The following is a 25,646-nucleotide window of genomic DNA, read 5'->3' on the forward strand; positions in this document are numbered from 1 at the left end:
CCACGTGGTTTGTGCTGACAGATCGGACAGCCAATCTTACTCCAGGGGAGGGACCCTCGGGAGCCCCAGCTGCAGCCCCCGGCAGCCAGGACAGAGAGGAGCAGGGCCCCGCCCGGGTGCACTGCCCACGGTGGCCCGAGGGGGACCGGTTTCCTCTGAGACTTGGTTGGGGACGTGCACAAACGGCCCAGCCACACTCAAACTCCACCAGCCCGAAAGCTGATGTCTGCCCACAGCGGACCCCCTGGCCCCGTGACCCCACCCCTCCGCCGTATAACGGGATGAGCGGCGCTGCGCCAGGCTGGGGGCTCACCCGTGATTGCGCGGCGGATCTCGGTGGCGGCGGCCTCCCGCATCTCCAGTGAGGCCTGTTCACTGTACCAGGCCGTGTGGGGCGTGCAGATGAGATTCGGCGCATCTTTCAAGGGCCCCTGAGCAAAGCTGGAGGAAGGCAGAGCACGGCCCTGAGGAGCTGGCCGCTCCCCCGGGGCCGGCTCACCCCTGGCGGGGCAGGGAGGCTGGCGCGGCTGCGCTGTGACCCCAGGGCCGGGAGCAGCCGGGGACGCACAGAAAGAAACGCCAGTGAGGTCCGGAGGTCGGCCTGTGCGCCGTGTCTGCAGACCAAGCAAACCACCCATTTTTCTGCCTCGTCCTTGGCTGATTCCCTGTGGGGACCTTCTGGCCCCTTTATTGTTAGCGGGAAGGCACTACAGCCCCTAGACGGGGCCTGGACAGGGTGTCTGCTCTCCTACCGGGGCCTGTCTGTCTGGGAAAGGGCCCCAAAGCGTGGGGCCAGGTGGACTCCGAGCTCGGGCGCCCAGACCCACCTGAAAGGCTCCGACTCGTGCACGTCGAGGGCTGCTCCTCGTATCCTCCCTTCCTTGAGGGCCTGGGCTAAGGCCTTCTCGTCCACCAGCCCGCCGCGGGCCGCGTTCACCAGGAAGGCCCCTTGCCTCATCTGGGAGGGAGGAAGGAAGAGCGTTAGCGGGAGGCGGGGGCAGCAGGAGGCCGGGTGTGGAGTCTGTGTCAGCTTCTGCTGATCCTGCGAGGGACTCAAGCGGGAAGCCTGGCTCTGTGTCGTGTTGGAGGCAGGCCCCACCCCACGGGGCCTCACGGGGCTCCTCACTGCTGCGTCTCGGGGACTTCCCTGCTCACTGGGTCCGTGGCCCAGGCCGTCCCTCTGGCTGAGGAGCCGGCCGAGGGCGCCCGCACCTGCTTGATGGTGAAGTCGTTGACCAGGTGGTGGTTGTGCTCGTTGAGGTTGCAGTGCAGGGACACGCAGTCGCTCTGGTACAGCAGGTCCTGCAGGGTGTAGACCCTCTGCACGCCCAGGGACCGCTCGATCCCGTCCTGCAAGTAGGGGTCGTAGAAGATGACGCTGAAGCCAAAGGCCTTGGCTCGAACGGCGACCGCCTGCCCCGTGCGACCTGCGCAGAGAGAGAGCGTCCAGGTGAGCGAGTCTGGCCCCTCCCGAAAGCACGGGGCTGGCCTCCAGGTACGGAAAGACTTTTCAAAAAATGGACGGCAAAGGGCGCGGCCAAGGCAGCGAGCGCCAGCACGGACTTGGTGCCGGCCAGGGCTCACTGAGGCCCCGTCGAGGCCGAGAACCAGCCAGCTCTCCTAAGAGCCCCTTGCAGAGCACTGGGCCTGGCGCGCCAGCAGAGGGCGCTGTGGCTCAGCACACCTGCCTTCCATGCTGCCTCCCAGGCCAGGTGGCCTGTCCACTCTGAGTGACCACCCGACCCAGAGCTGGAAAGGCGTGTAGCTCCTCCTACCCCACGCAGCTGTCCCCTCGGCCACCCCGAGGCCCTGACCCCCAGTCCCAGGAAACTGCGTGCCGCTGGGAACCTTCTGACAGCCAGGCCAGCACTCACCCGCCCGCGTGCGTCACGCCCTCTCCCAGTCCCGAGAGGCAGCAGCTGGCATCACTCCCTTCCCAGCTTACAGACCAGGGACCAGGCAGAGGTCCAGTAACCCCTCAAGGTCACGGAGCCCCTCCCAAATGCTACGTGGGGGCCCTACTTGAGCTGTGTGGCCAGCAGCCAAGCCCTCCCTGGCCAGCAGCCGTGTCACCCTGGACAACGGCTGATTCTGGCAAGAGCTCTCCAAGCTGGTGACCTGACCACCTTCTGACTCATCTTCAGGGACACCCGCTGTCACTGCGCCTGGCACTGAGGCCTCCCGGCTCCGGGCTCCGCTCAGCCAGCAGACCCTATTCGAGCCCCACAGAGCACCTCTGCCCACAGGGCAACTGGCAGGCAGGACGTTCCTGCTGCCCAGCCCCCGAAAATGCCCCCTCCCCCGCAACCCCCTCCCCCGGCAGACAGCAAACTCCAGTCAGGGGACCGCAGGGACCCTCACCCCCCAGGGAAGGGCAGCTGCACGTACCAAAGCCGATGAGGCCCAGTGTCTCCCCGCGGATGCGGGCTGCCCCCGAGGCGACCTCCCGGATCTGCTCCACGCTCTGCACCCGCGTGCCTTCCCGCAGCGCCTGGTACAGCCACGTGTTCCGTCGGTACAGGTTGAGGATGTGGCAGAGGGTGGAGTCGGCCGTCTCCTCCACGGCCGCCGACGGGATGTTGCACACGGCGATCCCTGGAGAGGAGGAGGCAGGGCCTGGGGTGAGCCCCCCCGCTGCCCACGTCAGAGGCGGGAGACAGGCGGGGCCGGGGTGGGGGGCGCCGAGGCCAGTGAAGCAGCTTCTGAGGGCACAGCTGCGCGGGCAGCATGGAGGCCTTGCTCCCAGGGCCCCCTCAGTGCCACCTTGGGGACCACAAGCAGGACCCCCAGGGCTGTGGGCCAGTCTTCTCAAGCGGAGGGTTGGGGGCAGTGCCATGGCTGCAAGGGGCAGGACAGTGGACCACTTTTTCCACCTCAGCGCGCAGGCCCCAGTGAGCACTCAGGACAGAGGTCACGAGACCTGGGCTGACAGGCCCGCATCGTGGTGCCCTCAGAAGGGACCGAGCGCGGAGCGGGCCGGATGCGAAGGCAGGGCCCCGCTGCTGTGGGGGCGATGGGCCGTGGCCAGGGGCTTAGATCGAGCTCCTTGGGCCCAGCGCCTGCAGGGAGCAGAGGCCAAGACCCAGGGCACTGCTGGCATCACAGGACCGCCCCGATGGCCACACATCTTCCTCCAGAAGCGCCCGTTCTCGTCACCCTCTGCAGACGGGACTTCCCCTGTGGGGGCGTGGCGCACCTCCAGGGCCTCCGAAGACCACAGGGCTCAGCACCCAGAGCCCCCCAGCAGCCAGGCTGCTCCTTCAGCGCCTTGCCCTCCGCTGGGAAGGCCCAGACCCCAAGACCCCACACGGCAGCTGCCGGGAGGCAGGGGTGCCCACAGTGCGCACCTCTGCACCTGCAGGACTTTCCGCTGGCAGCCCCCCCGCGGCCCGAGCTGCTGCCCTGGGCTCAGCGCTGACCCAGCCCTCGGCGCGCACTCACCCAGCTCGCCAGCCGCCTTGATGTCGACATTGTCGTAGCCGCTCCCTATCCGCACGATCACCCTCAGGGCCTTGAACTTCTCCAGGTCCTCCCGGGTGAGGGTGATGGTGTGGTACATCATGGCGCCCACGGCTTCGTTCAGCACCTGCGGGGGACAGAGCTGCAGGCCCATTGTCCCCGGCGCCCAGCAGGCGAGCACAAAGTCTGGGACAGCTCCCCCGACCAGGGGCCTGCTGGCGACTGACCACACGGGGGTGGAGGGGGAGGGGAGGGGAGGGGGGCGGTGAGAGGGACCAGCCAGGGAGCCCTGCGGGTGGACGGGGACCCACCTTCTCGTGGATCTCCTGCGTGGACTGCGCGTCACAGAAGGCCACGGTGGCCAGGTCCTTGAGGATGGGCATCTCCACGGTGCAGTCGCGGCCGTCCAGCAGCGCCACCAGGGGCCGGGGGTGCAGGGGGCCGTTCATGATCTGGGGGCGGATACCTGCGAGGAGCGGCAGCGCTGGGTGGGCAGGCGGAGGGGCCGTCCCGCACCCCAAGGGCAACGTAATGAGTGTCCGGCGCCTCCACCGCCTGCTCCCTGTGGGCCCTCGCCCACCCCGTCCTCCACCTGCGGGCCGCTGCACAGCCAATGGGGCGGGGCTGGGACAGCCGAGGAGTCCGGGCGAGGGTCTGCCTCGCACCTTGGACCGGAGAAGGTAGGATGCTCCCTGCTGGGCCCTCGGGGTGGGTCCAGGCTGGGCCCTGTGCCTGTGACAACCTCTCACGGAGCTGGCAGGAGCCACGTGGAGCTAACGCCATCGCCTCGTGGAACTCAGGCCAAGGAATCTGGTCAAGGCCACACACCCCTCCGTGGCCCCCGCCTCACACCCACCCGGGCTCATCACCGCACACTAAGAAGCTGAGCGCCGAGGCGCCGCACGGTCAGGCACCGGGGCCTCTGCCCTGCACAGAGCCCCAGGCACAGCGGCGGCCTGTGGACAGTGGCTGAACCGAGCAGAGGCCTTTGTCCTGGCCTCCGAGGAAGGGGCGGGGGGAGGGGCCGGGCACAGGCACCTCTGGCGGCTCTTGTCCACCCTGGGCCGGGCTCTCAAGCGGTCACGGTCCCTCCCAGCCCGGGAGCAGCAGGTGAACAACTGCCTCCCCAGGACCCGGACGCCCAAAGCAGACGCCCAAGTGAAGTGGGCCCCCACATCCCTGCACTGGGCAGGACGGGGGTGCCCCACCGCCTCGACCCCCTCAGCTGGCCCGTCCCACGAGAGGCCCCGGTGTGCATGTAAACGGGCAGGGTTCCCCCCGAAGACCCGGGTGCTGTCTGGGGACAGGCCCTTAGACCCCAGCCCTGCCGGGAGGGAAGAGGGGGCCGCCCTCCAGTTCACGTGGAACCACCTTCTCACCTCCCTCAACACCACGCCCTTCAGCCGGTGAGGGGCGGGCAGAGGGGACGGGCAGAGGGGACGGGCAGGGGGGCAGGACCGCGCTGGAGGGCGGAGCTAAAAGGGGCACCGCTGCCCCCTCAGGGCCTGCCCGGCCACTAGCTCCCACGTCTGCCGAGGAAATGGTGAGCCAGCGGTCCCCGTCCCCCGCCCCCACCCCCCAACACACAACACACACGCTGCCCAGGGCCGTTCCCCCGGGACAGGCAGTCCTGGGCCTCGGGGAGACGAGCTCACTTGCCCCAGGGTATCCCTCCCACAGGGTGAGCACCCGGACTTGAGTCCCACAGGAAGGAGGGTGGATGGGACAAGGTTTGCGGAGTTCATGGTCACAATAAGAAATCCAAGTTGTTAGTTAAAAAGCTACCACCGGGAAAGGTCGGCGGGCACCAGGCAGGCATCCGAGAGGCTGGGGGGCTGTCACCACGAGATGTCCATCCACAGCATCAGGGCATGCATCTCGTTACCCGGGAAACAAACGCCAGGTTGCCTAGCAATCACCTCCCTCCCCGCCTTGGATCCCCTCTCTCTGGTGAACTCGGCCAGTGCCCTCACCCAGGCCGGGCAAGCAGAAGGCAGCGGGGCTGGGCCATGAGGCCAGGCGTCCCGACCTCGGCCCCAGCCTGAGACCTGGACGGAGCTGCAGTGGAGACACGCGGCTGAGGGTGCGCTGCTCTGAGGGCTGGGGGGTGGGGGGGGGGGCGGGGGGCACAGCTGGGTGGGGAGAATCACGTGTCCTGCGCGAGGTCGGGGAGCCCAGTGGAGGCTGCTGAGGACCCAGCACTGAGTGGCTAAGAGGAAGCTGGGCCACTGCCCGGGTCTGCTGCTCTGAGGAAAGGGGCGTGCATGCTCCCCAGGCCCAGGAGGGTCCCTCCACCTGACCCTGGGGTCGAACACGGCTCCGCAGATGTGCAGCAGCCGGAGGCCGAGGGCCCAGAACACCCCCAGCACCGGGAGGCGAGGCTGCAAACGGCTCTACCTCGCCTGGTCCCGGCACGCTCAGCGCTCTGACCGCGGACGACGGTTAGGGCACAGGGTAACCCACGCCTCGTGCATCCGGGTCTGTACACACGACAACGGCAAGCGAGGCAGCAGCTCAGGGCTGGACCGCAGGGTGGGGTGCCCGCTTTCTCTGTCGTCGGGGATTTGGGGGGAATGCCACGGCACATGCTTAATGAGCCACCAAAGTGAGGTTTGTAATAAAAAGCGAGGCTACCAATTCCCAGACACCGCTCCACCCTCAGTGCCAGGCCTAACGAGAACCCCAGTGTCGCTCTCACCCCGTTTCACGGCCAGGGAGGCGGAGCTCCGGGTGGCCACGCGCTGCACCACGGGGCACCGGCGTAGACACCCCCAGGGCCAGTGACACCTGCTGACGAGCGTCAGAGGGCCCCGGGGGCCCTCCAGTCAAGCTGACGGCTCCCTTCCACAGCAGAACGGCCAGCAGGACGGCCGGGCTGGGACTGGTGGGGGGTGGACAGGAGCCAGGTGCCCCGTCTTGCCAAGGCCTTGCACCAGGCACTGCCCACACCTCCTCCGGGGACGCTGGTCCACCCGCCACGGAGTCGCGCCTGCACCGCCCTCGTCCCCTGGGCTCCACAGCGACTTGCATGCAGCCTGGCTCCCAGGTCAGGTCTCTCCGGGCTGGGAACACACCCCTGCACTGTCCACGCCCATCGAGCCTTCGGGGAGCTGGCCTCGCCGGACCTGAGCGCCCAGGGGACAGGCTGCTGGGGAGACCCACCGGGTGGGTGAAGCCCCCTCAGCTGATTTTGCATTCGCTGCCGTCAGCTGGGGGCTGGGTCGGGAGCTGGCCACCGAGAGGAAGGCCCTGGTAGGTAGATTGCTTCTTAAATGAAACAAGGGTCTCCGGTAACAGGTGGACGGAGCTGAAGCCTAGACTTGTGGGAACCACTTACCCAGTTCAGCAAAACGCAGGACTTCCGCGCCTCCAGGAACACGAACGCCTGCGGCCCTTTAACTGGTTCCCCGGAGCAAGCCCGGGAAACTGTCCCCGCCCCCGGCCTCGCCGTCCAGGCCCACGCGGGGACCTGGAGCCAGCAAAGGGACAGAGACGTCTCCTTTTCCAGCACAACTTCCAGCAGAGCCAGGAGCCGGTCATCGCTGCTCGATCCTCCTTGCACTCACACTGGCCCCCGGGTGTCCTGGGCCCCTTCTGCCGGGCGGGCCTCCCAGTGGCTCCTGGTGGGGACGGTCTGGCTTCTCACCACCCTCAGTCCCAAGGGAGCCTCCGAGGCCCTTTGCTCCCAGCAGGGCCGGCTGAGCAGCACCCACTCAGACCCAGCGAGAAGGACGGGCGGGACGGACCACAGGAACGAGCGCGCAGCCAGGACGCAAGGCTCCGCGTCTGGTTTTGGTAAAACGTTGCTCCCCAAAGCCAGGCCTCCCAGGGGCGGGGAGGGCGGGACCTGGCCGGGGAGCACTGGTCCCAGGTGTGGGTCCCACTGGCTTCCTGTCCAGGTGAGGTCAGGGACAGTCCCTGAGGGATGGGTGACCGGCATGTTGCTACTGAGCACGGCTGGGCCACCCCAGCTGCCCTGCAGGCTGGGCCCCATACCCTGGGCACCTCCTTTTACCGAAGGGCGCAGGTGGAACACTGCAGAGCGCACCCCGGGCTCCGCGACACCTCGGCCCTTCCTCCAGGCAGCTCCTCCAGCCCCGTGTGGCGAGGAGCCTGGGGATTTGCCGCTTCCCTCCGAGCTGCGCTTTGCCACGACACAGAGCCGCTGCAGGGCCACAGGATGGAGCAGAGTCCCCCCAAATCTGAGCCTCGCACCAGGGCCGGGCACTTGGGTTGGACCCCGACGCTGTGTCACGTGCTCTGCTCCAGCCCTGCCCCCTCGTGGGGACCCCAGTACTGGCTGCTGGGGGTTTCTTTTGTGTTTTTTCTCAAATTCTAAAAACGTGCCATGGCAACAACACAGGGGATGTTTGAGAAAAATGAAAAGACGAGAAAGAATGATGCCAGAGTGGGTGGTGGGGCAGGCACCACTTGCCCACTGCCAGCCAAGTGTTCCCGGCTCCTGGGGGCTGATGGGACTTCACAAGGAACCCCAGGACTCACAGTCAACCCACCAACGCCACACCACAGCCTCGCCTACCCTGACCCCCAAAGAGAGCGTTTGGAGGGTCCTTACACCCAGCCAGGGCTTTGGCTCGATCTAGGAGAATTGGGGGTGAACTTTTTGGGTTTAGCAGGGCCAGGGAAGAGCCCCTAACAGACTGAGGGCACCCCCACTCTTCCGAGGAGGACACCCCCTTTCCTTCCAAAGCACAGGAAGCAGCAGCAGCCGGCAGGGGCGGCCGCCACCCTGAGCCCAGGCCTGCCCACCCGCGCGGAGCCCTCCTGGGCTGCGTCTCAGTCACAGGGGCGTCCCCGGAACCAGGGGGACCAAGGCCGGCGCCCCGAGGCGTGCACAGGAAGCCCTCCTCCCGGAGGCCGCCTGGGCCCCGTGCCAGAAACACACTCCGCCACGCGGCCACCGAGGACGGCGAAGTTCAATGCTTTTTGGGACTTTCTCGTGAGGCCCTGAAACCAAGAAGGAGAGGGGCTCCCCAGGCCCCGGGACAGGCTGGCAGCCAAGGAGCGGACCGTCCCAGGCACACAGCTGCTAACGTCCCCTCCCCTCCCTGTTCTCTCCGCTCTGACTTAGAATCTCAGTCCCGCAGCGCAGGCCAACATCGGCTCCAGGAGACAGCAGACCCATCCCACCCTCTGCTCCTCCGGGGCACCTGGCAGCACAGCCCCGGGGCCGCTGGAGGGCCGAGCCCGCTGGGAGCTCGCGGCTGGAGGGGAGCGCTCACCTCTCCAGGCAGAGGCCCTTCCACGGGAGCTCCCCGCCCGCAGGACGGGTCCCTCCGGCAGCTTTAGAACTCCTGCCCCGTGGTCGTGGGGACTTGGAAGTCTCCTGTCAGTACGGAAGCTTTTCTCTGAAAAACTGTCTGCCGCGTTAGAAGGCTAGCTGTCAAAGGCACCACATCGGGGTGTGGCCCGCCATTGGGCTGCCCCCCTTCCCAAAGCCAGCCCCCTGAAACCAGCCCAGAACAAAGGGCAAAGCCAAGGTCAGCTGTGAGGTCAGTCTGGATGGAGGAAACCAGGCAATTTCTTCCAGGCCCGATGGTGGGAGATGATCATGCTGCCTGGGAAACGGGAGGCCGCCGTGGCCGCTGGGGAAACCGATCCGTGTGAGCTCCCACCGGGGCAGGATCCGGGGGGCCGGGCGGCCACCCCCAGGCCTCGGCTGCGGAGCCAGGCGCAGGAGGAGCCCAGGGAGGCCCCTGAGGACAGAACCAGAGCCGTGTCCGAGGCCAGGGCTCAGTGGCCACAGAAGCAAGCGGAGCCTATGATTTCCCTGATGCGGGACCCATGTGTTTCCGTGTTTTACTTGGAAAGGCTGGGCTGCTGGTGCCGCAGAAACACAGCCCCCGCCCCGCCCCCCCCCCACCCCAGGGTGCAATGTGGACGGGACGCTTTGGCAGAGCGAGGTGAGTCCCTCCGGTTCCAGGGGCTGGCCTGGCCTGACCTGGAGGTTAATGTCACCCTGCAAGGGGCCAAACAGCGGTGCCTACCCCCCACGGGGCTGGTCCCAAGCCATGCTCTGCGCCCACACCCCGAAGTAACGGAGACAGACGCCCTCCTCAGGTGCATCCCCCTGTGACTGGATGGGGGTCCAAGCTGCACCCCATGAAGCCAGTGGCCCCCAGAGAAGCAGCGGGGAGGGAAGGAGAGGCTGAGAGAATGGGCCCCTGGCAGCCTGTGCTCTGCTGTGTTTTGGGGCAAAAATATGAAAATGGCTGCAGCACTGCTGTTTACACGCTGCGCCTGCCACCTAGTCACAGCGAGGCCGGGCGCCTGCAAACCCTCAGCCCGGGTCCACACCACGTGACTCAGGGGCGGGGCATCGCTGGTGACAGCCGCGGCTGGAAGGTTCTGTGCTATGCCAGTCACCAGGTCAGTGTGTGAGGACAGCAGCCGCCCAGCTGTCACTCACATGGCCCCCTCCTCCGGCCCCCTCGCCCCCCGGTCCTGGACTAGCAAACAGGAGCCTGTCATTTCTCCCGAGAAAGCCAACCAGGATGAAGCGAGTTCAGGGCAAACACACACGTGAAAACATCCAAACCGTGAAGGACTACAACCAGGCGGTACGCCAGCACCCCCTCCTCCAGATGAGAAGGGAAAGGGGAGTCAGTCGGAGACTGAGATGAAGCATTACTCATTACTCATTGGCTGTGACACCAATGGCCGAGGCAGCCACGTCCAGATTTAAGGATCACCGCCTCCCGTCTGCTCAGGGCCTCCGTCCCGCTCAGCTGGCCTGAGCGAGGTGGGGCTGCCTCGTGAGGTCCGGTGTCTGGCCCTGAGGCCTGGGTGCTGCCCTTCAGGAGCGCGACAGATTCCAACCAACCCCAACCTGGCTGCTGATCCTACACCTGCAAAATGCCTGGTGCGCAGGTCAGCTCCGGGGGGGGGCCAAGCTCCGCCCCCCCCCCCCCCGCGCAGATTTCAGGGAGGGTCATGCTGACATGCGGCGGGGAAGGCTGGCGGCCAGGGCTCTGGGACCGGCCATTTGACAGAGAAATTTATTTCCTGGCCGCTTCCGACTCCCTTGGCCTGCTGCCAGGCAGGAGAAACAATCAATATCCCTTGGTCCGCAAACAGAGCACTAACCATCACACAAACAACTCATATGAAGAGGCCCCCCCACCGCCCCCCGACCAGGGAGCGGTGTCAGAAGGCAGAGGAAATTAACAGGCGAAGGAGAAAAGCAGGCAGCGAGGCAGGTCCTCCTGCAGCAAACCCTTTCCAGGACTTCAAGGAGGAGATAATCTTTCTGTGATTATGACCAAACCCTCCCGTTGCTTAGCAACACATAATTAAGGAATATGTTTTCAGATCCGCTTTGCAAGCCCAGCCATTATCAGATGAAATTACTGGAGCAACAAATGTCATCGCCATGCAAATCAGTTGGTTGTAAAGAAAGAATGTGTGACCGGAGGGAGGAAGCGGGCCCTTGGAAAATTATCTGACTTTCCTCCGGCCACACGAGGATTTTCTTTTTTTTTTTTTAACAGAAGGCAAGTAAACTGTCTGTTCAGACTTAAAAAAAAAATCCATACGTGAGACCAACACCAGGATCTGCAGAGACACAGGAAACTCCAGCCTGGCCCGGCGGGCGATTCAGCCCGTCAGTGGCCAACACGCCACCGAGAAGGCTCCCGGGACCCACCGCTGTCTAAGGCCCATTTTCATGCCGCTGTCTTCACCTCCTAACAGTTATTCTGAAGAAATAAACTCACTTAAACTGGATTCCGTTTTTTAAAATTATGTTGGGGAGGCAAGAGAGGAAAACAAATTTACAGCTGACACTGTCGGTAACGATCCAAGAGTCAAAATAAAAACTCTGGCACCCCCCGGAAGCTTACCCACAATGCCCCCGAAACACCGCAGGCTCCTGTCTGGGTGAGAAGAGAACCACTGGGGTCCTGTTCCCGACTGGGAAACAGCCCCCTGCCCCCCGGAAGCAGAGCCCCTGGCACCTCCAGCGCCAGCCTCTCGCGCTTCTCAAACGGGGAACTGCGGGCTGCACCCCTTGCTTGGTTCCCTGCCCGACCGGGGCAGGCCTCTGAGGTGTGTTTCCCACGGTGGCGCAAGCCCTGGCCAGTGAGCGACACGGTCTATGGGGTGCTGGACAGCACCCCGCCTTCTGCAGAGCCCCCCATAAGAACTGGCAGCTGCGGTCTGTCTGTTCCGAGTGATTTCTGAGTTTCTCCCAGACACACGGCCATGTTTCAGCACCAGAAAGGAAAACCCACACATCAACTTGAGCTCGACTACAGAGAGCGAAGGCAGTGCGCGCCCCGTGCGCCCCCAGGTCCATCTGCCAGGCCGGGCGCTGGCCGCGGTACCTTATGGGTGTGTGTGGTGTCTGTCTGCGTGAGAGCATGTGGTGCGTGTGGTCTCTCGAGCTTAGCCTGAGAGCAAAGAATGCCACGACCCACTGTCGACCTCTGCCCTCCTGTCCCCTGCGGGTCCCTAGGAGGGAGGGTGGGGAAGAAGGAGGGGTGCATTACTTGGTTCTGGAGCAAGCATGGTGGACACGATGATGGGGGCCCCTGTCCGCCGGGCCACTTTCTGGTAGGGCGAGTGAGGCATGTGGAGGCTTGGACTGGCTGGCGACAGGGTGGATGGCTCCCCGGGGACCAAGGGCTTCCGCAGGAGCTGGGCGCTGCTGTGGGGGCTGGGCAGGGGCGCCGCGTGCAGGCTCCGTTCCCGCTTCAGCAGTTCCATGGGCACCGTGTACGCCGTGGAGTAGGCTGTCCTGGGGCCTGGGTTCGTCAAGGCCACCCCTGCCTGTGGGGGGTACGTGGGGCCCAGCCGCGCTGTCAGGGCGCAGGGGGTGGGGGAGCTGTACCCAGAGTTGGAGGGGAAGTGGGGGGTGTGGGCACCCACCCCAGCAGAATAGGTAGCCGTCTCCAGGAGGTGCTGGGAGGGTGCGCTGGAGGGGCGGCGAGCTGGGTCTCCGCGGGGGGGTGCCGCCTGCAGGGGACCCACCGGCTGGGACTGCAGGCCCGCAGCGCCCAGGGAAGACAGGTCCCCGTGGAGCTCGCTGCGGTGGCTGAAGCTGCTGGAGCGTGTGCGGGGCGCGGGGCCCCCTGGACCCTGCCTCCGCAGCTGCATCTCGGTCCGGCAGTTGCTGGCCAGGCGGCTCAGGACGCGGGCCTGGCCCAGGTTGGGGGCGACGCACTTGATGTCGGCCTCCTCCAGCGTGGCCAGCACGGCCGGGCAGTCGAAGCCCTGCTGAAGCAGCGCCCCCAGCGTGGTCTCGGCCACCCCCTCGGCCCGCAGCAGCGCCAGGAACTCGGGCGGCGCGCTCCTCCTGCCCGCGGGCCCCTGGAAGGTCAGGTCGGCCTCACCGCTCTCGTAAGCCAGCTTGGAGGAGATGCTCTCCTGTCCGTAGCCTCGACTTAGGGCGCCTGGGGCCGCCCCCGGCCCCCCTTCAGAGGCAGCGGCCCCAGTGGGGTCCACGACCAGGCACGTGGGGGCCGCCTGCCTGGAGGGGGCCGGGTCCACAGGCCTCTCGCCGATGTCATCGTAGCCCTGGCCGGCCGAGTAGGTGGGCGCCTCTGCCCCATACCTGCCGTGGGCCAGCTCCCCAGCGTAGCGCGTGGGCGAGGGGGCCCTGCTCTGCGCCCGCTGCCCCAGTGCCGTCATTTTACCTGCGGGGTCCCGGTACAGGGGAGCTGCGTCCTGCGGGGCCGGGCCCCGGCCGTGCACGTGCTCCCATGTCACCCTGCTGCCAAGCACACCGTAGCCGGGCAGGGAGCGGCCAACCCCGGGCTCCCGGTGGTGGCGCAGCTCCCGAGGCCCCTGAGCGGCTCCGGGCGGGTCGCCGTAGTAGTCCCGGGGCAGCAGGGCGCCGCGCGCGGACATCACCGCCTGCCTGCTGTCGTAGAAGGTGAAGTCGGGCACGGAGCTCTTCCTGCCGGCCACCGCGCTGTAGAAGGCCTCGCGGCAGAGGTCGGGCGCGGCCTCATACCAGGACCCCTCTCTGCCCCCGTCCGTCAGCGAGCAGCTCCGGCCCGGGGCCTCGGCCACCTCCCAGGGGCTCTCGCACCAGCCGGCGGCATCCCAGCTCTGCGACCGCCCGACCCCGACAGGCCTGCTGGGCACCGGCATGGGCGGACGGCGGCCCGGCACGGGGGTCTCGGCACAAATCTTCAGCGACACACATCAAGCCCGACTGGCTGTGTCCGAGCCCCTGGAGCTGGCAGGAGCGCCCACGGCCGGTGTCCCATTGCCAAGGACAGCCTGAATTATTAATCCTCGGAACCCGAGAGGACAGGCAGCCTGCCTCCCTGAGGGAGGGGGCAGGTCTCTCGGTCTGCAGCCCCGCCCGTGCGCACAGGGCCCTGCTGCTCGGAGCGGATTAGGAGCTAAATAAAACCCTAAGCTTTTGTTCCATGCGACATCCCGACTGCGGAAGCCGCCGGCTCGCAGGCCTCCGACCTGCAGTGGGGATTACTTCCACACTGAGGCCCCGCTCACCTCCCTCGGCTCCCCAGGGTGCTTTCTGGGTGAGCACCCCCCCTCCCAAAGGGGCCTGCCCCCACCCCTGCCTCTGATCCCCTAAAAGTGACAGAAGGAAAGGAGGAAAAGACGCTTTAATGTCGGTCCAATCTTAATCCACCCCGATGAAATGTTAATCCATTGCGCGCGGCTAAGAACAGATTAAATGTGAACAGGCAGGCTGGCAGGATAAAAAGGCCCAAGTCTCCTGCAGTTCTAGAACACGAGGCGCCCCGAGAACGGCCCGTCTGTGGCCGATGCCTCACCAACACGAAAATCTGGCCCCGAGGTGCCTCCTTGGTGACGAATCCACTGAATTCCAGAGCCCTTCCTACCCTGGACGGAAAACAACCACAGCACAGCCACCTGGGCTGTCTCATTTGAGACTGTGGCAGAGGTCAAGGACTAACTTCGGCCACTATGTAGCAAAACCAGAGGCTGTTCTTTAAAAAAAAAAAACGTGTTTTTTTTTTTGTTATCTGAGAGGAAGGGAGCCTGCAACCCGGGCATATGCCCTGACCAGAATCAAACCGCGACCTCCTGCTTCATAGGTCAACGCTCAACCACTGAGCCACACTGGCCAAGCCACACAAAAACCCTTTTTTGATGTGAGAAACACTGCGGCTTTACTGTGACGGGAAGAAAGGGGTACAGACCCTTTCCGGGAGCTGGAGGTACACGGTAACACGAGACAGTGTCGAAGGGCAGCGTCCTGCCCGCCGCCCAGTGCCTGTGTGTGCAACGCTGGGACAAACTGTTTATCAACGCTGTTCCCCAAGGCCAGGGCTCTGGGGCCACTGACCGACTGTTGAGGAACTGGGTCCCAGTCTGTTTGGGGACGCAGCCCGGGAACCCCAGTCTGTTATTTGAACGCTGTGGCCCCTATTTCTGACACCCACATGCCAACAAGGGCTCAAGGTAGCTGAGAAAATGCCCTCACAGGCGGCGCAGACCTCCCAAGCCTCTCCCAACACCCTCCACCGCCGAGGCCGCAGGAAGAGAGAAGCACGGGGCACAGACACGCTGGGTTCCGGGCAAAGCAGCAGCCCACGGCGCCAGCCCCTAACCCCGCTGCCGTGCTGGCCCGCATCCCGGCGGCAAGGCCCGGCCCTCCTGGAGACAGTGTTTACACGGCTCCCCAACAGCCCAGGACGTGCTCCCTGAAGATACAGTGCAAAAGGCAGGCAACGTAACAGAACCCCCACCGAACGGGGACAGCGCTATCTGGTTACAGCACATCTTCCTGGCACCGCTGGGCGCCTGGGCGCTGGCGGTGGGCAGGCCCAGCCTCCGGGCCTCTGTCTCCTGGGCCTGGTTCACAGGCTTCCTCCCTCCCCGCGCCAGAGCGCAGACACAGGCGGCTATTCCCTGGCAACCCCTGCAGGAAGGAGCACGCACAAGGCGGGTCCACGTGGAGACGAGCACCGGTCAGGACATGCCTTTGCCCGAGAAACACTGCCCACACCTCCTCCCCTCCCCCAGTCCCGGACCTGTATTTAGGCCCCCGGGGGGAGTCCGGCTCCACCCTCCGCTGCCAGAGAACCCCGCTGCCGGAGAACCCGGCCGCGGGCAGGACACACAGGAGCAGTCCCAGCCCTGCGGAGTGACCCCAGACGGGGCGGGGCGTCTTTGATACCAAACCTTTGTCACGGGGGACTGATTGTTAAGGCTGCAGCACCTGTTGGATGTCCAGGTACCGGGCCCTGGTAGGTGTTCTGTTGCCAAAGGATGCGACAGGCAGCTGTGATTATGTCACGTCCGAGATGCTGGGGCTGGAAGCGGAGCTGGGGCCTGCCCAGAGCTCAGGGCAAGGGACCCAGGCCAAGCTCAAAAGCCAGCACTCACTTTTCAGAATTCTGAGCCGACTGGGGCTACTCTGCTGGGAAAGAACCTCTGCCACTTTTCAGAAATTTCAAAACCCAAAAATGCCAGCGACTGTGTCATTGATAAAGTAGCTATTTGAGTATCAGAAAGTAACTGCTGAGAGACAACTGCTCCAACCCCTCAACTCAAAACGGGGTGCCGGGGGCTCCCGCCAGGCCAGGCCCCAGCCTTTAGCCAACAGATGGCAGCTGCCTAAGCCTCAGTATTAGCGCTCATGCCGTTTCCTTCTCCATTCTTCTTGTAATAAAAAAACCCAACAGCAGGTGGCGATCGTGCCCCCACTCCGGCAGACAGGTCCCTTCCTCCGAGATGCGACCAGTGAGAACTGTCTCCCTGCGGCTCCCCCAGCCTCCCCAGCCTCCCCAGCCTAGGTCTCAGCGGACGCCCGAGGCAGTGCTGCCCAGAGGTGGGGCTGGGCCAGGGCAGCAGACAAGCTTCGGGAGGCCCGAGGTCCGGACCCATCCCAACCCATCCCCACTTGGCAGCCACCCAAACTCCCTCGGCAGGGGCTCCAGTCCCGCTGAGATGACGGGTCTCCCGTGTTGGGTGAAAACCCCTGGACTGGACCCGCGCTGCTCGCCACCCGCAGGCCTGTAAGCACCGGAGGGTTTTTGGAAAGGACCGCTTTTCTGAGAACCTCGTGTCGACGATGACATCCAGCAAGACGGGCCCATTTCCGAAAGAGGAACGAGCCTCCCAGACCTCACTTTGGATTCTGCGCGGACGCCCACTACAGAACGCTGTACCAAGCGAAGAGCCATCTTCGGAAACTGAGAGACACAGCCCACGTTCGCTTGCAGACGAGCCGCAGACACAGCCGCCCACCCACCATCGTCCGAATGGTGACCTCGGGTTAGAGGCAAGACCTCCCTGCAACCAATCCTTCAGTTCCCTGCAGGGGGTCCTGCCGGTCCCAGGAGAGCCAGGAACTCAGGGAGGGCCTCCCGAGCTCAGTCCCAGGGAAACCCTGTGAGCATGCCCGTCGGCAGGAGGACAGAAGCCCCTCGGAGAGAAGGGAACAGAAGGGCAGGCCTGGGGTCATGGGGGGCATGTGGTGAAACTGGCGGATGGAAGGCGGGACTCCCGCGGCTGACGGGGCCTCACGGCCTGTCCCCCGCCGCCGGGTGGTGTCTCCTCCTCAGGGGACAGCCAGGACCACCTTTGGGGGCGTGAGGCCAGCCCTCCACTTCCCGGTCCTCCTCCTCCAGGCCTGGGGCCACGAGGCCAGGAGGCCCAGCAGCGGAGAGAAGGCGGGAAGAAACGCGGGGCCGCCCTGCGCCTGTGGCTGGGCCAGGGCAGCACCCAGCCCCTCGGCTCCAGGGGACGATGCTGAGGTCAGGGCCTCGTGGTTCCGGGAGCCCCACTTCCCACTTTTTGCCGAGTCCAGACGGCTGGTTAGTTCCTGCCAAGTGTCTCAGAACGTACGTTTAAAAACAGCTTCTGCCTTTAAACTGTTCTTCCTCTGTCGCTGCAGTGTCCCCAATATAGCCACTCCGTGGAAACCTGCGAGAGGTGGACACACTCCCAGGCACCTGGAGGCAGCAGGCGCGGGGGTGGGGGTGGGGGGGGGCAGGTGGCAGGGGTGCAGGCGGCAACAGGAAAGTCAGGAGAAGGGAGGAGGCGCCAAGAATTCCTCGTCCGGAATGCCCCAATCATCCCTACCCACCAGGGTCCAGCTCAGACAGCCCACCTCCTCCAGGAGGTCTCCTCCTCCCACCCTCCGTCACTTGACCCCGGTCCACGGAAGCCTGCCACTGGTCACGGTGACACCACCGTGCAGACAGCGCAAGGGTCCGAGCGCACAGCACGCAGATGGGCTGCACAGACCTCTGCTCCCCGAGGGAGGACTGACTGCCCGCCCCTTGGAAGCGTCGGCCTCATCCAGCCAGGCGCGAAGGGGAGAGAAGGCCCTCTTGGCACACATCTCTCTCCAACCAGGACTCGATGTCCCGACCCTTCCCGCGAGCGAGCCACCCAGCAAGGGGGACAGGAAGTGCAGAGACCACCAGCCGGAGCCATGGATGCGCAGAAGGCGCTCCCTTCACCCCTCCCGCGGCTTCCCAGCCCCGCTGGTGCGGAGCCAGCTCCTGCCCGGGCCTGGCACGGGAGCTCGGGTCCCAGAGCAACCGAGTCCCCTATGAGACCCGGGGCCGGGCTCTGCGGGCAACAGTGTGGGACACGCAGCGAAGAGCGGAAATCGACCAGAAGCCGGAGTCTCATTCTCTGCGCCTCACTCCCAGGTTCTAAAAGGGACAGGGAGAGGCCGCAGCAGTCTTGGGGCTCTAGCTACAGTCACCCCAAACACTGGTCAGCAGGTTGAGCTGTGGGACGTGTCCCTGCCCAGGGACCTCGATGTGGTGGGGGTGCTGTCCGCAGGACTACAGAGACTGCCCTGCCCTTAGGCCCCCTGTGACGAAGGAGGCCTGGCCCCGAGACGGAAACCTGGCTCCTGGGAGGGATGTGAGGCCAGAAGGCGGACACTGTCCCTCAGAGGTGCAGTGACAAGCCGGACACACTGAGAGCACAGAGGCTGGGGACCAGCCAGGCAGCGGGAGGTTTGCTCCCAGACACTGGCAGGGACAGGGAGGCCCCGCTGGGTGGTGGGGCGAGAGCAGCAGTGGCAGCACAAGACCACGTCACCCCTCCCTGGCCGGCGGAGTGGACGCGGGCAGAGTGGACGCGGGCGGAGTGGACGCGGGCGGAGTGGACACGCTGCTCTTAGAATTGGCGAGTTTAAAGAACCCTGCCAAGTGCAGTCAGAGCCCAACAGCGCATCGACAAGAGCGGAGAGAAGCTTAAGCCTGCATTTCAGACGCTAAGCAACAGAACTAATGAGACATTCAACCTGATTCTCTCCTGCAGAAAGCGAGGGCCTGCGCCTCCAAACTGATCTTAAAACCAAGAACGGTGGCCAGGCGACCAGGTGAGGAAGGCACGCATTTCCTTCCTCGCAGTCACTTCCACGAAGCTTCGCCTTGAGTGCCATTCCTTTGTCGACCTCCATCGCTGACATAAGGGCTCGGTTCTAGCATCATCGACATTGTCTAGCTGACTGTTGTATATTTACATAGCTAAGGTAATTATCACTAATCACATAATTACTGGAAATGTGGATAATTGCCCGATCCAAACATATAATTATAATGTATAGCAACATTATGAATCCCATTTTAAATATCCACATTTTGGAACTATTTGAACATATTTATTACAAATGATTGTGGACTACCTATAGACAGCCAGCTTCAACACTGTTTCTTTTTTTTTTTTTTTAATCCTCACCCAAGGATATTTTTCCCATTGGTTTTTAGAGAGAATGGAAGGGAGCGAGAAAATGAGAAAGACTTAAAGTGGAGAAAACTCTTTGTAAATGTCCTAAAGAAATATAGTAGCTTTCTGTTCACCCTTTGCAAGTAAAAAGGGTGGATCGTTCCACTACTGACATAGAAAAAAAAAAAAAAGAAAAAAAAAGAAAATGAGAGAGAGAAAGAGGGGGGAGGGGGAGAGAGACAGAGATTCATCAATTGGTTGCTTTCCACATGCGCCCAGAATGGGGACCGAACCTGTAGCTCAGGTACCTGCCCTTGACTGGGAATCGAACCCGAGACCCTTTGGTGCTCGGGCGACCTGCGCCACCACAGCACAGTGACAGATCACAACCCTGACCGGCGCAGCCCGTCCATCATGCCAGCAAACACCCACACGGAGGGCACCAAGGCCTCGGGTCCTGAGCAGTCTGCCCGCAGGCCCTGCCCCAAGTCATCTAGGGCGGCTTGGTCTAGGCATCACAATAAAGCCAGGACAAGGCACATCCACACAGAAGGGCTGCTTAAAACATATCCCATCAGGCCTTTAAGTCACCTCCCAAGACCGTTATTCCAGGGGGTTTGGACGGAGGCCACAGAGCAGCCGCGAGAGCGAGCGGTCCTCTGCACTGCGCGTCACCTCGAGCCCCGACATCCCGGGTGAAGGCGCCTTCACCTGGGGCAGATGCTCCCCGGCTTATCCACACAAGGAGCCCACGGAGGCGTCCTGCAGCAGCTGGTACTCGTTCTGCAAATGTTTGGGACCACAATCTAGAAGTTACAGGGAGAGAGACCGAGACCCCTGCTGTAAGGAATGGGCAGGGGGCTGGCGGCCCATGCTTGGGAGAGAGGGTCAGGAAGACGGTCAGCGGTTGCCCTCGCTGGCGCCCTCCAGTCCCGTTCTCCGCTCTGATCGCACCCCTAGACAACTTCCGGCTTTCGGGCGTGGGACCAGCCCACAGACATCCCTGACACCCACCTCGGAACGGATCCTGGAGCTTTCTGGAGCTGGAACAGGACCTAAATTGCAGCTCCTTTCCACCGAAGGTCAAAAGAACATTCAAAAATCCCTCCCGTCAGGTGAACCTAGGTTACGGGATGCTGTCCAAACCAGCCGGCCCGAGTGTTGTGTGATGTCAGTGCTTTTAAAGGCCCCGGAATGCTCGGAGACTGTGGAGACCGAGAGCCTAGAGGGCCGCATGTGCTGCTCCTTGCTGGCTTTCTACGGGCACACGGAGCGGCTGAGACAGGTGGGCAGGAAGTCTCTATGTGAGGATGCTGGCACGAGGCCCAGTTCCCGGGGGGAGTGTGGTGCCGTGTCTACGCAGGAAAGGATGCTAAAGAGATCCAGGCCCTGGGCCTTCAGAGCGAACTGCGCTCTCACAGCTCCGCTCCGGGGTTCTGGAAAAGCCCGCCCGCCCGCCCACCCTTACACATGGTACTTCCAGCTGCGTCTCTACAGGAAGAAAGCAAAGATAGCAAGTTAGCCCGTGGGAGCTACAGCTGAGGGGACGCCACTGTCCACTGTACCAGCCTATCCACCTGTGTGCTTGGACATTTTTAAATGCTGACTTTTTAAAAATGCGTAAACACCAACCTCTGCACCCCCCAGGACCCCAGGAAAGTGGGGACAGTCATGCTCTTACATTCTGGGGTCTCTCGGGGTGCACCGCCACTTGGCGGAATGCGGCTCTGGATGCCTCCAACCCCTCCCCCCACCCAGCGGCTGGGGCCACGTCTACTCAGAGAACATTCCTACATGGACAACTGGTGGGATACGTACTCCTGTCCGAGTGAGCGGGCTCCCACCATCGCCTGTGACAAGCCTCTAAGCAACCAGTAAGCACTCTGAGCCCCACTGAGCAGGCCTGGTACCCGGGGCGGCACGGGCCACGCCTGGATTCCCCGCCCCGCCCTGACTAGGAGAGGGTGCTGCTTCCTCAACATTGCCCAGTGCCGTCGCCAGGTTCCCATTAGACTTTAATCATGTTTGCTTTCCCTTCATGACGGAAGCACTCCCAGACAGACATCCTCAGAGCTGCCAGGGATGCGCACACCACAAGGGCAGCGCTGGGCTCCTCGGGATCCATGTGTAATTCATCCTTGCAAACATCTTAATTCGAAACAGAGCAAAGTCCGGAAACTTCGGGAAGTAAAAAAGATGGCTCTAATATACGGGTCTTTCATATGCAAATGATCTCAGGCAAGTGGAAAAAATGGACCTGGAGGCCTACTTCCTCCCCAGCCTCCTCCTGGCCCACCCGACCCGGAAGCCAGGCCTCGACCTCTCTATGCAAAGGTCGGGCCTGCTGACCACAAGGCCAAGGCCGGAGGTGCCTGAGGGCGAGAGGTGCTAGGGTGTGGGGACCTGGCTGGGCGGTGCGGTGTGGGGCGCACAGTCTGACTAGGGAACCAGTCCCGACAAGGGAGAGGTGGGACAGGTGACCTGGTCCCGACGGAGGGCAGGACCGCGCGGCTTTGGCTGAAAACCACCCAGCACGCTGGCTCTTACCTTCACAAATTCTGTCCAATCGCTGGCGCTTGACTTTGTGCTTATCCACAAGGGCCATTCTTTATCGGACTTTGCAACTCTGATTCAAAAGGCAAAGCGGTCCTCTAAGAACTTAGGGGGACTGGCAGGAGGCTGCGGGCATGACGCCGCTATGAACCCTGAAACAAGGAGAAAAGAGGCCTTACTCTCCGGACACCCGGGGCACAGGGCAACAGGTCAGTCAGGACGCTGCTCTTCTCTACGGGGACCTGCCGCCTGGCGCTCACCCTCCGCCCTCGCTGCAGACAGCGCTGCTCGGAGCCCGGGGCCAATCTCCTGCCCGTGGCAGGAAGCGCCCAACAGGCTCAGGGCCAGAGTCCTTGTCCCCACAGCGCTAGCCGCCGGCACCCGGGTCTCTTGCTGTTAACTTCAGGCTGGAGACAGCAATGAGCAACTGCCGTGCAGCGGAATAACTTGTCCTCAATGCCGAAGACCGAGAACAGCCTCTGGACCTGTCCTGTGCGCCTGTGACCCCAAGGGCAGAGCCGCTGGGGCCGCGCAGGCCCGGGAGCACCTGGGGAGCAGGCCCCAGGTTCACTGGCACCGAGATGCCGGCACCACCTGTGACTACATGAGAGGCTCAAGGCCTTCTGCCAGGTGGTCCACAGGAACTGCCCACACTGCCCATCAGGGGTCAGGGGTCAGCTGCTGCAGAGGACAACAGAGCCGTTGGCCGCCACGCAGGAGGACGGGACAGCAAGGCCCACGCCTCCTCGCCGGGCACAGTGCATCTCCCAAGCCTTCCTTGCATGTGGAGGGAGCACCGAGCCATCCACGAGGGCAGCGTCCAGGCAGAAGGGCTGGGGGATGTGGGAGCCGCCGAAGGAAAGCCACATGCCACCCGAGGACGAGGAGGGAGTCCGTGGCCTCTCGCGCTGGGAGGCTCCAACCCTCACTTCCTGCTCATCCACGGACCAGCCGAGACCATACTGTCACCTGCACCCCAGTGTCCCAGCTCTGAGCTCGCTGCTGCAGCCGTAGCTGGACAACAACCACACAGAGGAAAACGGTGGCCCAGTTACCCAGCCAAGGAGGGACAGGAGACAAAGGTGAGGCCCCAGGGCCAGTCATGCAAAACGCAGAGTTCCTCTCTCCCAGGTCGGCTTGCAGGTGTGGCTGTGGAAAGGTAGGTGGCTTAGGGCTCATGGTGGCTAACGGCGAATTTCCCAGCAGCGAGACTGGAAAAGCACCCGAAGATTCATGGCAGTAATTATGTGGGGTGCTTTAAAGAGCTAGGCCAAAGCACCATTTCTGGTCCCATAAATAATTACCGCGACGTGACTCCCAGAGAGGCCGACCTCTTCCCAAGCCCGGGAGCCCTCCCACCTGGCATGGCCGAGCTGGGTCAGTGAGACGAAGGCAGCCCTCACGCTGGTCACCAGCCGGAAGACCTGGGTGGATGACGATGTAGTGGACTATCTTTTAAATTCTGGTTTGGCTTTGCTGCGCTTTATGGAAAGTCAATCGTGCACAGTGGGGAGGGGGATGGACATCACAGAGGACAGGACCCCCCCCCTCCCCCGGTGTGCCCCGGGGCACTCGGCCTGCCCAGTGTTTGGGTCCAAGCTCTGACCAAGGTGCCGTGGCCCCGCCCGGACGCTGTGGTGAAGCCAGAGCCCGGGCTGGTGGCCCCAGCAGAGGGGTGAGCGGGTTAATTAGTTCGTATTTGTGAACGCCTCCGAGGTGAGGAACGACAGCATCACCTCTGAGCAAGACACGGAGCTCACACCCTCCTCCTCCAATTCCCTGGGTGAGGCATAAGCATCCTTTTTGTTCCCTTTGAATTTTAATCCGTATAATTAGATGGCTTTCTGAAAAACTGATAAGCAGAATCTCGATTATGCAATCAAAGGGAAGACCAGGCATCAGCTTATACAAATCAACTGTGTCCTATTATTTAAAAAAAAAAAAAAAAAAAAAGTTTTAAAAAAAGCAACTGACTTGAGTGTCTGGCTTTCTGGAGGGTGAGGAGGGGCGAGTCTGTGGCCAGCTCTCCTGCGGGCCCCTCCCGCTGTGGTGCCCACCCTGTCCCAGGTGGCCACGCAGACAGTGAGTCTGCACGTGTGTGGTCTGGACTTGGTGGTAGTAACCTCTGATTCGTGTCGCTTCGATCCCCTCCCGCAGTATTCCTTTTGAAGCAAGAATTTATGAAATGTGACATCTGTCTCCTGAAGGCGCAAGCTACTGCAAGGATTTAATTAACACAGCCCTCCGCGGAGCTGAGCTGGGAGCAGTGGTGTCCACGCCGAGGCCAGCGCCCTGTCACCCGCGCTGGCCCTGGGCTTCCTCGGCAGTGCCTGCTGTGAGAGCCAGCCCCCACGTTTACTTTCTGCCACTGAACTTATCACCCCAGCCATCACCTGACGTGACGCAGTCGCTCTGGAACCGGTAAACAAAGGCCACGCAAGGAAGAAGGGGGGCCGTGCTGTGCTCCCCTACTCTCACTGACCTTGGAGACTGCCCGGCCACAGCAGTGGTGGCTTTGCAGTTGGCAGAAGGTTCTAGAACCTCCCTGTGGATAAGCAGGCCCGTTTCTGGAGAAGAGGGATCATCAGAGTGGCTGTGAGGGTCAGACATGCAAGGGAGGACATGCCACCTACTAGGGGGCACATGGGCACGTGTGTTACTCTGAGCTGAAGGCAACCGAGACCCAGCAGACCTGAAAACAAGACCTCTCCCTGTGCTGCTGAGAGAATCTAATGACCAAACCTCTGCTCTTCCCATCGGCCCGTGAGTTACCCTCCAGCCCTGGCTGCCCACGCCCCGTCCCACTCCTGAGCTCAGGATGGCACAGACGCCTCACCTGCCGGACTCGCCCTTGGCCCATATCTTTATGGGGCTCCTGTACAAACAAAACAGCACATGTGCTTTCCCCCCGTTAGTGTCTTCTGTCCACCTGATTATTAAGACCAGCCAGGCCGAAACCGGTCTGGCTCAGTGGATAGAGCGTCGGCCTGCGGACTGAAGGGTCCCGGGTTCGATTCCGGTCAAGGGCATGTACCTTGGCTGCAGGCACATCCCCAGTAGGGGGTGTGCAGGAGGCAGCTGATCGATGTTTCTCTCTCATCGATGTTTCTAACTCTCTCTCCCTCTCCCTTCCTCTCTGTAAAATACCAATAAAATAGATTAAAAAAGACCAGCCAGAGAACCAGAAGGAAGGAAGGAAGGAAGCTTTTTCTCCCCACGCAGAGCACCTCTGGTGGGACACCGGCGCCTTCCTTGGGAAGACACCCCCGTTGGACACGGCCCCAGGCGCGCACTGCCACGCCCCTCGCTTCTGCTGGGAGGTGCGCCTGAGCGAAACCCTCCAAAGGTCAAAAGGCAAGTCCGGTGTTTTCTCAGCAGGGACAGTGCACCACGGCCGGACCTTACACGCAACAAAACACAGCCTTCTCCCAGGGTGGTCCAGCGGGGCTTCCTTAGCCTGAGCAGAGGGGAGACCTGGGTGAAAGGTCCGGCGTCAGGATTCAGCGTGCTGAGCGGGGAGACGCCGGGACGGGAGAGAGGACCATTCCGCGTGGGCTTCCAGGGAAAGCTGAGGTTTAAGAAGAGAAGGGGGCGAACAAGAGGAAGGGAAACACTGGGTTGAACAGCCGCTGCTGGGATAGGAAGTGCAAAATGGGACGCCCCAAAGGGAGGGCAGGAGAATGGGAGGCTCCCCTCCCCCGACCAGGTCTAAGGCCGGCCGTTCACTTGACTGAGGACGACCAGCCGCCGGACCCACCACCGGGCGCAGAGACCCAGGCCCCGCTGCCGCGCTCGCACACCGAGCACCTCCCTAAGACCTCCCAGGTTCTTCATTCTAGTTCCTCGTCTTCCAAAGATTAGAGAGCCGAAGTCCCCAAAGTAACGGACATCCTTCGAACTGAGAATTCTGCTAAACCAGGGCGACGCGACGACAGCCTTCGATGCCTCTAAGGAAAGCCATCTGAGCCCTGTGC

At 63.0% G+C, this 25,646-nt stretch overlaps 1 protein-coding gene across 12 annotated transcripts in view; it reads right to left on the minus strand.

Annotated features, from left to right (window-relative positions):
• CTBP2 (C-terminal binding protein 2) overlaps positions 1-25,646 on the minus strand; it is a 104,813-nt gene that overhangs the window by 3,057 nt on the left and 76,110 nt on the right. For 6 of the 12 annotated variants that reach the window (XM_080688032.1, XM_080688031.1, XM_080688036.1 and 3 more), the window contains 7 exons: positions 21,667-21,824; positions 3,771-3,925; positions 3,442-3,586; positions 2,389-2,595; positions 1,213-1,427; positions 828-958; positions 314-441 (listed from right to left, as the gene is read on the minus strand). In XM_080688032.1, coding sequence (XP_080544158.1) covers positions 314-441; positions 828-958; positions 1,213-1,427; positions 2,389-2,595; positions 3,442-3,586; positions 3,771-3,925; positions 21,667-21,724 — 1,039 coding nt within the window. In that variant the 5' untranslated portion in view covers positions 21,725-21,824. Of the gene's footprint in view, positions 1-313; positions 442-827; positions 959-1,212; positions 1,428-2,388; positions 2,596-3,441; positions 3,587-3,770; positions 3,926-11,969; positions 13,692-21,666; positions 21,825-25,646 lie in introns of those variants that run through there. The other 6 variants (XM_080688037.1, XM_080688030.1, XM_080688029.1 and 3 more) reach the window with 2 other exon arrangements.

The sequence above is a fragment of the Plecotus auritus genome (assembly GCF_963455305.1).
Source record: "Plecotus auritus genome assembly, chromosome: 9".
In the NCBI taxonomy this organism is placed as follows: domain Eukaryota; kingdom Metazoa; phylum Chordata; class Mammalia; order Chiroptera; family Vespertilionidae; genus Plecotus; species Plecotus auritus.